The sequence below is a fragment of the Astyanax mexicanus genome, chromosome 5, assembly GCF_023375975.1.
Source record: "Astyanax mexicanus isolate ESR-SI-001 chromosome 5, AstMex3_surface, whole genome shotgun sequence".
Lineage (NCBI taxonomy): Eukaryota > Metazoa > Chordata > Actinopteri > Characiformes > Acestrorhamphidae > Astyanax > Astyanax mexicanus.
The window spans coordinates 46,261,350-46,274,504 of NC_064412.1; the positions used below are offsets into that span (position 1 = coordinate 46,261,350).

A 13,155-nucleotide genomic window follows, 5' to 3' on the forward strand; every position below is an offset into this window, starting at 1 on the left:
ACCTTCCGCCAAAATCCGATTTTTCTTGTTTTTTGTGGAATACAGTAGGTCTCTCCGAGTTGAATGTGTACACCTGCACATTAAACTGTTTTGCAGCCCCCATTGTCTGCAGGAGCTAAGCAAAGAAATCCCCCCTCCCCCCCTCCGAAAAACGGGTGAATTTTGAATTATCTTTCTGCCTACGTAGGCAGAAACTCACAGACCAGCCCACCTTGGCTCGAGAAACTCCCAGAGGCGGAGCTGAAGCGACGCAACATCACCGCTCATCAGTTAGGAGGTGGGAGGCAGTGAGCGGCAGAGCGGTGGAGGGGCGTCGCAGTGCTCCTAGCCAATCAGAGGAGAGATATTTGCATGCTGTTTGCATGTATGAATATTCATGAGCAAAGCTGGAATCCGGTCATTTTGGACACACCCCTAAAACAGTCCATTAAAAAAGAGCTATACAGAGACACCTGAGCACTTTTTTTTTTTACAAAAACGGCTCACATGTCATTCATTCATACTAGAGACCACAACTAGACATTTTAAAATGAAAGAAAAAACGACGGAAGGTGACCTTTAAAGAATTACTGTTTATTTATTTATACAAAATGGTTTTCAGCAAGACTTTCTGTATGAACTGTGAACCCACAGCAGAGGTTTGGATGTTTAAGTGCAAATTTCACATAAATGCAAGCTGAGAGTCAAGTTTACAAAAGAGGAAAACTTTTGGGAAAGAAAAAAAAAGAGAAGGAGAGAGAAAAAAATGCATCCAAACATTCAATCAATTTTGGCAGCCTGACACAGCAGGTAAGACACTGGGCATGGGTTTCATACTTCCCACTTCCCAAAATCTGCTATGACAATCCAAGGCAGCTGGCTAAATTAATTATATGATGTCAAGTCTCATCCTTTACATATACCCACACATTATAAGGTGAAAACTAAAAAATGGATGATCAGTTATTTTAAAAGACCTATAGAACCTAAGGGCCGTTAGTAAGGCTTGTGTTTGTCAGTAAACCTGTAAAGAATTTTTTATGTGGCAGTAATTTTCAAATTTTGCTCCAGTTTTGACCTAAATGTAAAAAGAAACATCAGTTTGCATATTCTAAATGTTGATATTTGTTCCTATTCTCCAAATTTATGTCAGTCAGCAGATCCATATCAGAGCATCTCTAAAAAAAGAACATCATGATCAATTTCAACCTGAAACTTTCACGCTGTCCAACCTTGTGTTTCACTAAGCGTGCTTCAGTGCTGCTCAGTGTAGCTTACTGCAAGAACACATATAATATAATGCCCAAGCTGGTTTGGAGTTTGGATTTTAGAAAATAAAACACTCTGAAGTCTCTTCTCAGTGCTGTTCACAAAAACACAGCTTAGACAGGGTCAGAGATGAGTGAAGGTTAAGGCGTGTGGCAATGCATCATCAGCATGTGTTATATTACCCTTAATCAATTTATCAATCATTCAACTATATGTATTACTCAGGACATGTAATTTAACAAAAAATGTGACCCCCTAACCCCTTTAAAAAAAAAAGAAAAAGAGGAAAAAAGAAAAAAGTTCAGAGATAATATAAATTCAACGTATAGCCACAAACTATTCCAATAAACCAATGAAAAGAAGCCAAACCAAACCAATCATGGCTTCACTAAGTAAATAAGGCCCTGTTTCAATTGTCTTATTTAATGCATCCTGGACACTGTTTCCTATTGTGGTAAAGTAAAGTGGGATCCAAAAGGTTTGAGTACATGTAAATACACGTTAAGTTTTTTTGCTATTTGGTGGCATGTCCCTTCTGCATTATTTGGGAGTCCAGCTGCATGGCATCCATGGCTTTGTGCAAAAGCCCCTGATGGGAAGATCAAGCCCATCTCAGAGTGATTTGGACAAATCTGTACAAAACAGTTAAATCTGTTACTTACTTCAGGAGGCCTTTTTCAGACCTGACTGCACAATTAAGAAATTACATTCTGCATGAAATCAAAATCTTCGAACAATAGCATAATGTATGAGCAAATGAGGAAATAGTCAACCAATTTATAGCCCCTTTATTATTTTATTTTTAGAAGTGTAACCTAATTAAAGCACATTAAATGCTACTGTTCTAAATAGCACTTGAAAACATTAAGGTGCTACAAAGCGTTCCTCAAGTAATCCCATATAAGATCCTACCTGTCTCTATTTTTTAAGAGTGAATATAGCAGAGTGTTGTGGTTTTAAACAGTGTATTTTCAGCATGGTTTATAAACAGCACTGTAGAGTAGTAAAGAAAGGGGCAGAAGGTTTTTGGCAGTGAAGTTCTGCTGCTCAATTTAACATCTATGTTTGGTTATTCTTTTGTTCCACCAATTCAAGGCTCATCTAAAGAAACATTTCTGTAATGATAAACAGAATAACCCACAGGACAGCACTGATAATTCTGAGCAAGCAGAAGAAAGAAAGAAGAAAGTTCTTTCTTAAAATGGTAAATGAAACAGGTGGAAGTAAATGGTATGCGTCTGCTAGCATTTTTCTTCAACACATTCCAACATGCAGGATGTCTCCACCGTGTGGGCATCTGTGATATTTATTCATTTAAATGAAGTGACTAAAACAGTCTTGAAGTAGGCAGTCATAATTTTAAGATTCTTATATTTTTAAATCACCCCTAACTCTAATCTATAGTTTCAATAGGGTTGTTGCGAGCCTCACACTGGTGTTCTGCAGCCAGACCCTCCTCCAATAGTCCTGGAAATCCAGATTCTGCCGTTTTCAGCTTCTCTTTATAGTTTGAAATGTGCATGTTTTGTGTGCGGCACTGGTATGTGTGGATGAAGCAGTTTACTCTTTACGGATTGGCTGGACACGTTGAAGGGGCTCTGATTTGCATAACACCCACATAGCATTGGATTTATTGCAACCCAGTCATGCAAAGCAGAAATGTGATGTAATACTATTATTCACCTAGAGAACAGGACCTGAAGCAGAACCCTCAACATATTCCCTGCTTGATAATTTTTTAATTATATCAACCGTATATTACTGTAAAAAAGAAAATGCACTGCCATCTCAACGTAAATATAGGAAAACTCCACATGAAGTACAATGTGCAATTCCTCACCAACATTCGACAGATACAAGCCAGTTATGAAACAACAGTGGTTTGGCATCAGGAAGTGAAAGCCAGTACACCAGACTTAGAATATTGTGATACCTGTAGTCAGGCTTACTGGGTACTTCCCTATTCAAAATGCACATTACTGGCAACTGACCACTAGCTTGTTTTCTAGTCTTTGGCCAGCTCTCTGAGAAACAGTCAATGTTTTCAAATAAAATGATTCTTTGCACACAGACACACCTGTATATGATGGTATAGATAGTTGGCTAAATTTGTCTTCAGGTTCAGAGTATGTCATTTAATTTTTTATGGCAGATTTCTACAATGGTTTAGATTAAACAGTTTTTCAAAGTGGGTCAGGTGTAAAATGATTAGGGACATCCCAATTTAGGTTTGTACTGCTCAATCCAATACTGATGATTATCAACTGACTCATAGATCTCACAGATTAGGTAAAATTTGTTGCTAAATAATACAGAGTAAGTAATGGCTATACGTTTTAAGAATGAGTTTATATAATGAGACATTCTGGACTGATTTATTTAGTTTAGAAGATTTAAAAATCCAAGCTGACCATTTTGCTCCCATGCCCTTTAAAACACTGCAGTCAAAACACTGAATGTGAGCATTGTTCATTTAAATTGTTTCTCTGCTTTAACACACCCACTGCAACTCTGAAAAAAAAAAATAAAAACGAAAATGTGAGGGAGCTTCAAGAGATGAGAACTCCTCAGATGCCCAATTCCATTCACCACCATTGTGTACAATACTGATAGTCTTCAATTTGGTGTACAGATTCATGCACAGGGTGACAAGAGGCAAAATGTCTTCAATATAAAGAGTATTATATTCCACCATTTGCCATCATCAGCATACCGTATCACTCAGAAGACACATATAGGTTAAGAGGTGGGTTTGAATTAAAGTATTTTATGCAGAGTTTCATATCAAATCACTCTGTTTACATATTAACCATTTAATCATGCAGAAATTTTGAAGAAAAAAAAAAATATCAGTGGAACATGGACCAGGCACAGAATTCGGCACCTTAATTCATGAACAGGCTTAAAGGCAGAGTAGCCAAGAGGAGCTGACAAGCTGATGGTGTCTGACAGCTCCACAAGGCTTATCGTAACAGTAAAAATATAAGTTTCAAAAATAAAAAAATAATTAAGAGGCGCTTGCTTCATTAAAACATTGGTGGCATTTATAATTTATGCTTGGCAGTATTGTGCTTTAAGATCACTTTTAAACACAAATTGAAACCAGCCTGTGCTGTTGTTAAGGCTACAGGACGTTTTCTTTTGGGGATTTTCTTTTTCTTTTTTGGGACAGCTCACCACTCGTTGTGTTTTTCTCGTTTTCTTGCAAGAATGTTCCCATCTGCTGTGAGGAAGGATGGTATTGGGAGAACCGTAGTCCCACCATACTGCAGGTCATGTTGACTGGTAATGTTTCCCCCAATTTCAGCCAGGGAGCTCACTGCATATCCGTGAGAGGAACCAGCACCTACATCACGGAACATTTCTTCTCCTCTGATGGGGCATTTCCATCTGCTTTCTCCATTTCCAGAATAATCCGCTTAAAAACCTCTACAGCTGTCTGAAACATAGAAAAACAAACAAATTAAAACGTTTTTCATTATGGTTGCAGTATTTTCTGTGTTTATTATCTTTTTTTTAATACTCTTAAAGTCTACATTTTTATAGCTTTTCATTTTAAACAAATCCAGGATCTAAATGTAATCACTGCAGTACTGGCTATTTGTTTATTTTAATTAATGAGTACTTAATCATAACGTTATAATTCCCATGACATTTCATGGACACACAGTTTTCTGACACTGGGACCTGCATTGTGCTCCAGAATTCTTTAGCAATTTTTTAAATGTTACACATATTACAGTGCACACAGTTAAGCTATCCTGGGGCCGGTTGCACCAGCTGTACAAAAGTTATAATGTAGGCTAGTTGCAATGTACGTGTTTACTAAATGGAGATTTAATGAGTGTTAAAGCCACAGTCAGTACATGCGGTAATTGTCACTAGTTAAGAAGACACAACACAAAGACTGCAATCTGGTGCAACCTAATTTAGTAAAAGAATAGTTTAAAGATTTAGAACCAAAGAGAGAGACACAAAACCAGCAGAGCACTAAAAGCAGCAACAAAAAAAAAATTCACCAAACCTCCACTATAATTCACCATACTATATTCTATCTTTAATGACCTCATTTAATTTTTGGCGCATGGTACCCTGTTAAATGGAACCAGTTGACAGAGAGCATTAGAAGAGCCCAAACACTAGAAACTTATAAATCCAGGCAGAAAACAGTCCTAATTGGACTGGTTCACTTAAAAACTCTGTAAGCCTCTATCCTGTAGTGGTACTTTTCTATATTTTAAATTTACTGTATGTTTAACGTTTTTCAATGTAATTTATGCTTATTGTTTCTTCTTTAAGTATTCTGCATGTTTACATTTTTATTCTTTAAATATTCACTGGGTATGAAAGATGATATAGAACTAAACTTGCCATGCCTTTAAAAGAAGCTCTATTTTAATATCTTCTGTCCATGGGACATTCTTCCAGAAGGAAGGTTTGTGAATGCCAAAGCATTAATAATTACAACAATGATCTGGGACCCACATGTAGTTGGATCAACATTGTTTCCAAAAAAAACTCTCCCACACCACAACACGCAAAAGTGACTCTAAAACGAAAAATCTCTGAAAATAACAACTTGCGTGAGAACGCAGGCATAGCAGGGGAAGCTAATGTCTCAAAGTTTCATGTCAGCATAAAAAAAACATAGCTTAGCTTCCAGACGCAGCTAGAAGCCTCTCTAATCATGAAGTACAATTTCACAAATATTTTTTCACTAAACAGGTCTTCATGACTTAAGAACCCCATTTACACCAGAAACAAAGTTTTAACTGCCACTATGTTTGTTATAGAATTACAAATATTGTGTATGTTTGATTTTGCCACAGATTCTGTGCAGTACACAGCCAGAGCATGTGCATGAGGGTGGGGTTGTGTGACAGGATTTTTTTTCTTTGTAAACAAATGTTTTTTTTTTTTAACAGTCCTATAAAAAACAGAAAAAGGAAACATTGTTTGTATGTAATCAGAACATTATATTCATTGATGTATCATGACCTAATTAGTATTTCAAGAAATAAAAAACCCTGTCTTTCAGTCTGTTAATTTATAAAAGGTTCAAACAATACACCACTATATTGTCCAATTGTGTCTCTCCAGCAGCTGATGGCAAGTTACATGAACAGGATTCGGTAATCTCCTGATCATAGGAGGGAGCTTTTAAACACATTAAACTTTTCAGACATCACTCTCTTACTGTTTAAACTATTTAATTATGCAGTCACTTGGAAAATCCCATTTTTTCATATATTAAACAAGTTCAATGCTACCTGGTTTTCTTTAGCAGATGATTCCATAAAAGCAGCTCCCCACGAGTCAGCTAACTTTTTGCCCTCCTCTGGTTTAATAACCCTAAAAGAAGAAAAAAATATAGTATAAAAAGATTGGTTCAGCCATTCTTCTTAAGTTCCCAATTTCAATCTTATCAGATTTCCCATGCTTACCTTTCCATGTGAAGGTCTTTTTTGTTTCCCACCAGAACAGTAGGAACCCTGGAAATACAAACAACATTTCATAACCACATTCGTTTCTCACACAGATAAAAACACATACACACACTTACTGTATCTTTCCGACCATGTCCAGCAGCTTGTCATGAAGTACCTGAACCACTTCAAAGCTGAGAAAAGATCAACCAGTTTTACATTTTAATAAATACTGTATACATCATCAGTCAAAGCATTTTACCATCAACTGTATAATTTATGACTATGCAAGACACCTATAACCTTAAGAGATTTATAGTAGCTTATACAAACCATAATTATACAGTATCACACAAGTTACATCTTAGACAAACAAAAGCACCAACCTTTTCATAGAGGTGACAGAGTACACAAGAACATAACCGTGAATGTCCATTGAATGAGACTGTGGGAAAATGGAATACTCATCCTGAAAGAGAAGAGACAGAATAAACAGAGCTGAAAAAGCTCATTATTCTTTTTCTAGGACAGCTGAGGGGTAATGACATTTAATGACAACACGCTGCAATTTAACCTTTAAAATTAACTCACTGCTTTCATAAATTACAATTACTTGCAATTACTGTCAGTTCAATACATTGTCAACTAGTGGTAAAAGGACCAAGACAGCTTATTATGTTTTGATTAGGGTGGTCCTGAACTCATTTAGCGGATTGGGATGGAGACCAATCCGGTCATGTGAATCATAAACTGTCTATACGCATTACTTGTAGGCTGAACTGAGACGTGTTTACACCAAATGTTAAATATCTATGATCTCAAAGAGCTATGTGGCGTATATAGTGTGCATGTCAAATTAGATAACATCAACAACAAAATTAATTTAACTTAATTTATTCCCGATTGGAATTAATCTTTATCTAGTGTCAATGACAAATTAAAGCAAGGAACAAATGTTAATGTTCACCTGTCCAGCAGTGTCGACCAGTTGAAGATTAAAGTCCTGTCCATTCACAGACACCATTTTATTAAAAGCTGAAAGATAACAAAATAGAGGATCTGGTTTAAAGGGACAGATAAGAAATATGTATGATTCAGAGGCCAGAGCCAGGTTCGGGTATTAAAACAAACTTTTAATATTCTAGATGTGTAAATATACACAAAGGTCACAAATCACATCTTAATTTGCACCTTATGGTTCTGAATAAGATAAGAACAGTGAACAGTTGAAGAAATGGTCTAACCAATGTTTGTCTTTAATGACGCTAAACAGAAATATACCTAGTGTAGCGAATTTAGCAGTAACATGTAAATTTCATCATGTTTGAGATGTTTTAGCAAGAGATGGATCCAATTCAATCATATATCTATACCTAAAAAAAAAAAAACTGAATGTCATTACAGTTACAGTGCAGATAGGAGGTGTTAGATGTAGGAGCTTTGCAATTGAGATTTGGACCTATACAGTGGGAGAACATAAAAATCATACGCACTACACAACACAGGTGAGGTTTAGGGGGAGAAATAGAAAAAAGCGCAAACTTTAGATTACAGACATGGTGGTAGTATATAAAATGGCTGCAACGATTAGTCAATATAATCGACAATGTTGATTACTTAAATTTGTCGACTACAAATTTTATTGTCAACTAATCATACCGCATTACACCAAGTGCTGGGGACAGAAATGTAATGGGAGATGGGTAAATGTCTCACTCACACAGGTTACACTCAACTTAGTCTGTGTCTTGTAAAGTACCCAAACAAAACAGATTACATTTTAATCCCTGAATATCAGTACTTTCCACATTTAAACAACATCCAGACATTTAAATGCATTTTAAATCTCATGTTCATTTTTTTTAGATGGAGAGCATGCCAAAAATAATCGTTGACTACTCAAAAAAATAATCAGATTAGTCAACTACCAAAATAATTTAGTACCTGTTTTTACATATACTACCTGTAGTTGCAGGTAGTATATGAAAAATAAGCCATTTGGCTTTATCAGGCACATTTATATTACCCAAAATTTATGCTGGTTAATGTATATTGTCCCTGTTATTTAAATAAATAAATAAAATACCTCCACAAACAGATAAATATAGAATATGGAATGTCATTGGACTTCAATCAAACCAGATGGGTTCATTGATGTGGACACAAATATCATAAAACAGACATTATATTATATTCGACACAACACTTTACAAAAATGGACATTAAAACATCCCTTTATAGTCATATTAGCTAACACCCTTTACAAACTGCTGTTCTGTATGCTGTTTTTTATGTTTTATCAACATTTACAAGGCTTAAAACTAGGGCTGCAACCAATGATTCAGTAGTCGACTAAACTGATCATTATTTTTTAGACTACTCTATAAGTCAGCAATTATTTCTACCATGTTCCCCATTTATAAAGATTAAAGAAACAGCTGAACATAAGTATTAAAATCAATTTAAATATCTAGATGTTGTTTAAACATGGAAAGTACTGATAGTTTGTAAATATGTAATCTGTTGTGTTTGGAGAGACAGACTAATTTGAGTGTAACCTGTGTGAGTGAGCCATTTACCCAGTGCACTTTAGTTCCCAACAATATACCAACAATGTACTGTTACAAATAAAACGATTAGTCAACAATGAAATTTGTAGTCAGCAAATTTAAATAATCAACATTGTCAATCATTTCAACTTCAACTTATTTCAAATCACTGAAGCCGAACTCTGAACTAAGCTAAGCTAAAGTTGTCCTCGTACTCAAACTCTACATTCTGCCTTTAACAATCCAGCAGTCTCACTCTGTTGTCTGTTGAAATGCATCATTTAAGGTGGAATGGAGAGTTTCCCTCAAATTTAGCTGTTAACTGGTAAAGTCACTGAACTTTTTTATTTTTCAAATAAAGCATGGTTTCCAACCAAACTAAGGTAAAAAATAAATAAATAATAACACTTAGTTGTTTTTTTTTATGGAAACAGTACACAGAAGAGTAGCAAACTTCTGTCTGTAAAAATGCCACAAACTGACAGCACCAGAACAGCATATAATGCGCTTAGTTTTCCCATGATGTTCTGTTAACTTCCCCACTGCGACCGCTGATAGACATGTCTGTTAATTTCACTTAGAGGACACCATAAAGCACTGTGGTTCAACAAAAACACGATCACAGGTAAAAGGGACATTAAATGCAGGTGCTTGATCCATACATTATCTATGTAACGGTGTGCGCAAAACCATGACCCTGTCATCATGGCTGTTAAGCATGAATAAACATTTACACTGTTAAAACAAAAGACATTTCCTTAGAAAAGTTAATGATGGCACTCACTGTTTTCAATTGTAGGGTCGTAGGAATCTACAAACTGTCCTTCCACAAACTGAATGGTGAGAGATGATTTTCCTGTTAGTAACAAAACAAAAATCAATGTTAGAGGTATACTTGTGCAGTACACTTATGTAAAATGCAGTACACAAAACATTACAGAGACAAACGGTGAAACAGCTAGAATATCTAATAATGTGTGGGTGAATGTGATGTGTCACAATCCATATCATGTTTTATGTTTGTAAGATATGACAAAAAAGACTATTACTATTATCTCCATTACTATTAAATATTTAACACAACCTTATTTAAACCATTGTATATATATATATATATATATATATATATATATATATATATATAAATAAATGTACATACATACATACATAAACACAGCCCTGGAACAAAAAATAAAAGGCACTTCAGTTTCGGAATATATGTTCAAGTAAAATAAATGTTATTGTTTTATTCTATAAACTACGGTAATGAGAAATGGCTAAAACAGCAAAAATGTTGCAGAACTTTTAGACCTTACATAATGCAAAGAAAATAATGATAATAATAATAATAATAATAATAAATAATAATAGTATATTCATAATGTTTAATAGATCAGAAATCAGTATTTGGTGGAATAACCCTGGTTTTTAATCACAGTTTTCATGCATTTTGGCATGTTCTCCGCCACCAGTTTACACACTGCTTTTGGATAACTTTATGCCATTTCTAGTACAAAGATTTAAGCAGTTCAGCTTGGTTTGATGGTGGTATGTGTTTACCTGTCCATCACTACATAATCCAAGGTATAACAATAATGATCATCAGGAGCAGTATGATACTATTCATACACCCACTACTGCTTAAGGCTCTCAATCTCATTATAAAAATATTTATCTTAGCACTAAGATCATTTATACTGTAAAATCTTCTTATTAAATGAGAACAGGTGCACATAAACATGAATACAGTAAAAAGAAACAAGAGTTTCTTATTATAAAGAGACAATAACCAAAAGAACCTGTTCAATACTAAGAAAGACTGAAGGGTGGAGTAACTATGTTCTTACTGCATAAATACATCCAAACTTCATAAGTGGGGCTTATGATTTAAAACAATACATTAATTAAATAAGTTGTTTAAATTAATTCTGATATTATTTGAAGTTGTGTGCGCCATAGAATCTATAAAATTCAACTTAATAATGTAATAGTGAAACCAACTGTGTGCAACAAAACATGAAAAACATGTGATAAAAATAGCTAGGCTACATGTTTTCCTTCAACAGAACTAACTGTTAACGCTCTGGGTGTGTTTTAGCTACTCTGGTTTGTTAGCAGCCTTAGCACGCTGGCTAACTTTCCACAGGACAGAGTGTCAGGGTTAATGGTCTAAGCCAGCCCTAATGATAAACAGTAGATATTTCAGCGGGGCCAGGTGTTCTGTCGAGTTGTGCTACACATATATATATGTACTATGTAGCGGCTGTGCGCATGCGCAAACCTTTTTTTTTTTTTTTTTTTTTTTAAGTTTTCATGAGTTTATTTTCCTAGCGGTGGATAACCCAGGTCCAGAAAATAAATAATGCGTTCCAGGATTTTCAACCAACGGCTCTGCCGCAGCTGAGTTAAACACAGACCAGCCCAGAGAGTTGGTACAAAACCCTGGAATGGATTTTTACTTTCTGGACCTGGGTTATCCACCTCTAGGACTCAAAATCATCGTTTTCTTGAGTGTTTCAACCGTGTAAAAAAGTAAAACAATATAATAAAAATATATAAATGTTTTAATCACGTATACTGCCTTAACTTTATCCTGATACAGCGATTTAGGCTGTTAAAATTTGCTCATACCGAGACTTCTACTGCATGCAGCATGTTCTAATCATTTGTATCTTTACAGTTAAACATTAAACACTAGGATAGCACGGTTTGACAGGGTAGCAGAATTTGACAGAACACCGGCCGTGTTTCCTCGGGCAGCAGCAGTGCAGTTTCTGTAGTAAACAGTGAGCTAGGAGCGTTTAATAACAGTGAGAATGGTTAAGTCGCAGCGCTGTGTCAGCATTAGCTCGCCTGCTAGCGAAAGCGGGCCGTTTTTCTCTGCTGGACTCGAAGAACTTACCCACTGAGCGGTACCCCAACACGGCTATCTTCCTGTATTTGGGCTGAGGCATATTGGAAAGGAATTATCAGACTCTTAAATCAAATAAATGAAGTGAATACACCGATAGAAAGCCGCACTTTATCGCTGTATACGTAGCTCGTCACATGACAACAACAAAAACTTTTTCCGAGCTCTCTCTCTCCTCTCCTTTTCTCTAAGTCTCTCTCCCGCTCCTCCTCCGGGCCTCGACTCTCCAACTTCAAGTAAAAGCAATCAGTGCTTAAACGGACCAAACGCGACACATAAACCCTAAACGTGTGCGCACGTGTTCCACTGGCTGCGATAAATTGGGTTTGTAAGCGCTAAAGCACAGCGCGAAGCTCCGATCCGAAAGGGCTTATTCACGGCCGCGGCACTCAGTCACGCTGCAGGGAGAGAGAGAGGAGCCGAGGGGCTGTCGCAAAACTGCTGTCGTCACAGCTTTGTCCTCTACTACCGTTTAAAGGGGAATTCCGCTAAAGTGTCACCATGTTTATGTAGATCCGCGGATATATATATATATATATATATATATATATATATATATATATATATATATATATATATATATATATATTATATTATATGATATATTATAATATAATATATATATTAGCGAATGAGACCGTTATATATATATATATATATATATATATATATATATATATATATATATATATATATATATATATGTTGCATGTCCTATGTTCTCCATAAATCAAACCAGAACTTAAAATTTATTCTAATTTTAAGGCACCTTTTTAGTCTTATAAATTTTTTGGCTTACCAAGATTTGTGTATATATATATATTTTTCTTTTTTTCCCCCTTTTTTTCTTTTTTTCTAGTTTTTGCCAATGTATTTCTTAGTGTCTTGGAAGTCAGGCTTCCCTGTCCCCCACCGAAGGCCATCACTAGAGATTCCGAAATAGAGGAAGCTAATCTTAGACTAAGGGGCTCTAGGAGTAGGCCAACTTTATATATATATTAAAGTATACATTGTGTGTTTA

At 35.6% G+C, this 13,155-nt stretch overlaps 1 protein-coding gene across 1 annotated transcript; it reads right to left on the bottom strand.

The window, feature by feature from the left end:
- Positions 1 to 552: 552 nt before the first annotated feature.
- rhebl1 (Ras homolog, mTORC1 binding like 1) lies at positions 553 to 12,567 on the bottom strand. The gene is made up of 8 exons (XM_007238304.4): positions 12,126 to 12,567; positions 10,008 to 10,079; positions 7,642 to 7,709; positions 7,061 to 7,143; positions 6,812 to 6,868; positions 6,693 to 6,740; positions 6,519 to 6,600; positions 553 to 4,687 (listed from the first exon to the last, which is right to left on the bottom strand). Exons 1-8 carry the CDS (start codon positions 12,175 to 12,177, stop codon positions 4,595 to 4,597), a joined length of 555 nt encoding a protein of 184 aa, XP_007238366.1. The 5' UTR covers positions 12,178 to 12,567; the 3' UTR covers positions 553 to 4,594.
- Positions 12,568 to 13,155: the final 588 nt, after the last annotated feature.